The sequence below is a fragment of the Symphodus melops genome, assembly GCF_947650265.1.
Source record: "Symphodus melops genome assembly, chromosome: 15".
NCBI classification, from domain to species: Eukaryota; Metazoa; Chordata; class Actinopteri; order Labriformes; family Labridae; genus Symphodus; species Symphodus melops.
In genome coordinates this window covers 1288089-1290113 of record NC_136705.1, presented here as the reverse complement: position 1 = coordinate 1290113, position 2025 = coordinate 1288089, and the positions used below count along the sequence as shown (strand labels likewise).

The window sequence follows — 2025 nt, the reverse complement described above, 5'->3', positions numbered from 1 at the left end:
GCAGATTATTGTTTCTGATGGAGGGATGTGACTTCAGGGATTTGAACCTCTCACTGCTCTCCGAACACTTTAAGAGCCGAACTGATAAATCTGTCAACTCGTCATCAAAATACATCAATCTGGTTCCACGAGGCCTCAACAACGAGGTCTTATCACCTGAGCAGGTGGAGTCTGTGTCAGCGGCACAATGAGAGAGGAGCTCGTGATCCACACTGACGTGTGTCCAAACAAATAAAAACTCAATAATAGAGAGAAACTGTTGTGCTGCAGATGTTATGACTCTCCCGCTCCACAATATGAGTCCTCCCGGGATTAATCAGTGAGGACTACAGCTTGGATTCATGGACATGGTTAGGGATTCGGGTTTTTACATGGACGCACGCACTGACCACTGCGACGCCACGGACTGGGACACATATTTCTCCTTTGGGGGAATCTGAACAAATGTTTTCAGGCGTAATTACAGTAGAGCTTCGTGTGTGAGACTGACACCCACCTGATGATGAAGGGCAGGAAGGGGGCGAGTCCCAGAGGTGACGAGGATCCGTCCATTGGCGACGGGTAGAGTCGACTGAGCACGAGCAGCAGCAGGAAGAGGCTGGGGTGGAGCTTCACCTGACCGCTGTCACTAAACACAAACACACAAATCATCATCAGCTCCTCCCTTTCTAACTCTGCTGGAGCGGCTTCACTGAACCTGAGTCCTTGTGATTCGAGCGTCTCTTTGGGTTGTACCCGAGGCTCCTCGCACATTCTTAATTTCACAAAGGTTAGGGGTTAGAAAGGACCAATCAGAGAGCTGCTCTCTTCCTGTGTGATCATGAAGGAAACCTGCTGTGTTGAAGCTTCTCTGACAACAATGCAGCAGCCAGTATGTCCTCCTTCTAACTTTAGATTCTGCTCCTGAATGCTCTGGATCTGATTGGACCAGAGAAGGTAGGCGGGGCTTTGAAGGCTGTTTTGGACGCCCCTGGGTTTGCCAGATATGAGAGCAGTTATCAGGTGAACAGGTGTTGCATGTTTGTGCATTGTGTCTGCATGTTTCTAAGAAAGCTGCTCAAACTAGGATCAATGTTGGAGATGAAATCCAGAATTTTAAACACGAGAGGTCACGAGCTGTTTTGAGGCAGAGCGAATAAATGTACCTCAATCGTGAATCACACGTAGAAATCTTCTGTTTTATGTTTTCAAACGGTCATAAAAAGTGACTTCAAGAATGCGTTTCTATTTTCTAATTTAATCACCGACACATAAAGACATGTTTCATCTCATTTCGAAACCAAATTAAACCTTTTATTACACGCTGCATTCCTAAAGCGCCCACACCGCCGTACAGTCATCTCCGCTCCGGCCTTCTGTCCAGCTCCTTCGCCTCCTCTTTTCCTTCAAACACGAGCCGATCTCCGCCAACTGAGTCAGAGTGGAAACTGTCCGTCTCTGCCAGCGGTTTCACAGTTTCACTCTGACACACTCGCAGAGAGGGAGCGTGGGAGGAACGGACAAGAAAGGGAACAATTAAGGAACACAAAGCCGGGATCTGGTATGCAGGAAGTCGACAGTGAGGATCTGAAGCAGACTGACTGAATACTAAAGAAACAGCTTTTCGATGTCTCAGGTTTGACATGTGGCTGCCAGCATCGCTTTCGCTCTCGTTAAATCAGAAGTGACCATATTCATGATGAAGATGAAGCCGGGGCGGAGCCAGGGGTGAGCAGAGCTGTGACTGTGACCGATTCGCTGGATCACAGTGAGCGGTTGAAACAGAATGATGTTTCAATGATGTGGACGAGAATCTCTGAGCGACACAGAACCATCTCACCGACGCACGCCATCTTTTCTGTGGAGGAAGTGGTTTTGAAATGAGATGAAACATGTGCTCAGTGTGAGTTGAGTGAAAGGGGACAGGATGTGATGTCAGAGCGAGGGGCCGTGTGGGGACACAGACGGGATGAGATTTAAAGTCTCGTTCAGATCTCCCATGAGCACCCGTCTGACCCCGACCTCCTCCTCCACCACGGCGAGCAC

General features: G+C 48.7%; 1 protein-coding gene across 4 annotated transcripts in view; it reads right to left on the bottom strand.

Moving 5' to 3' along the window:
* Positions 1 to 435: 435 nt before the first annotated feature.
* thada (THADA armadillo repeat containing) overlaps positions 436 to 2025 on the bottom strand; it is a 26645-nt gene continuing 25055 nt past the window's right edge. For all 4 annotated transcript variants that reach the window (XM_079363311.1, XM_079363310.1, XM_079363309.1 and 1 more), the window contains exon 28: positions 436 to 628. In XM_079363311.1, the coding sequence (XP_079219437.1) occupies positions 451 to 628 (178 nt within the window). In that variant the 3' untranslated portion in view covers positions 436 to 450. The remainder of the gene's footprint in view (positions 629 to 2025) is intronic.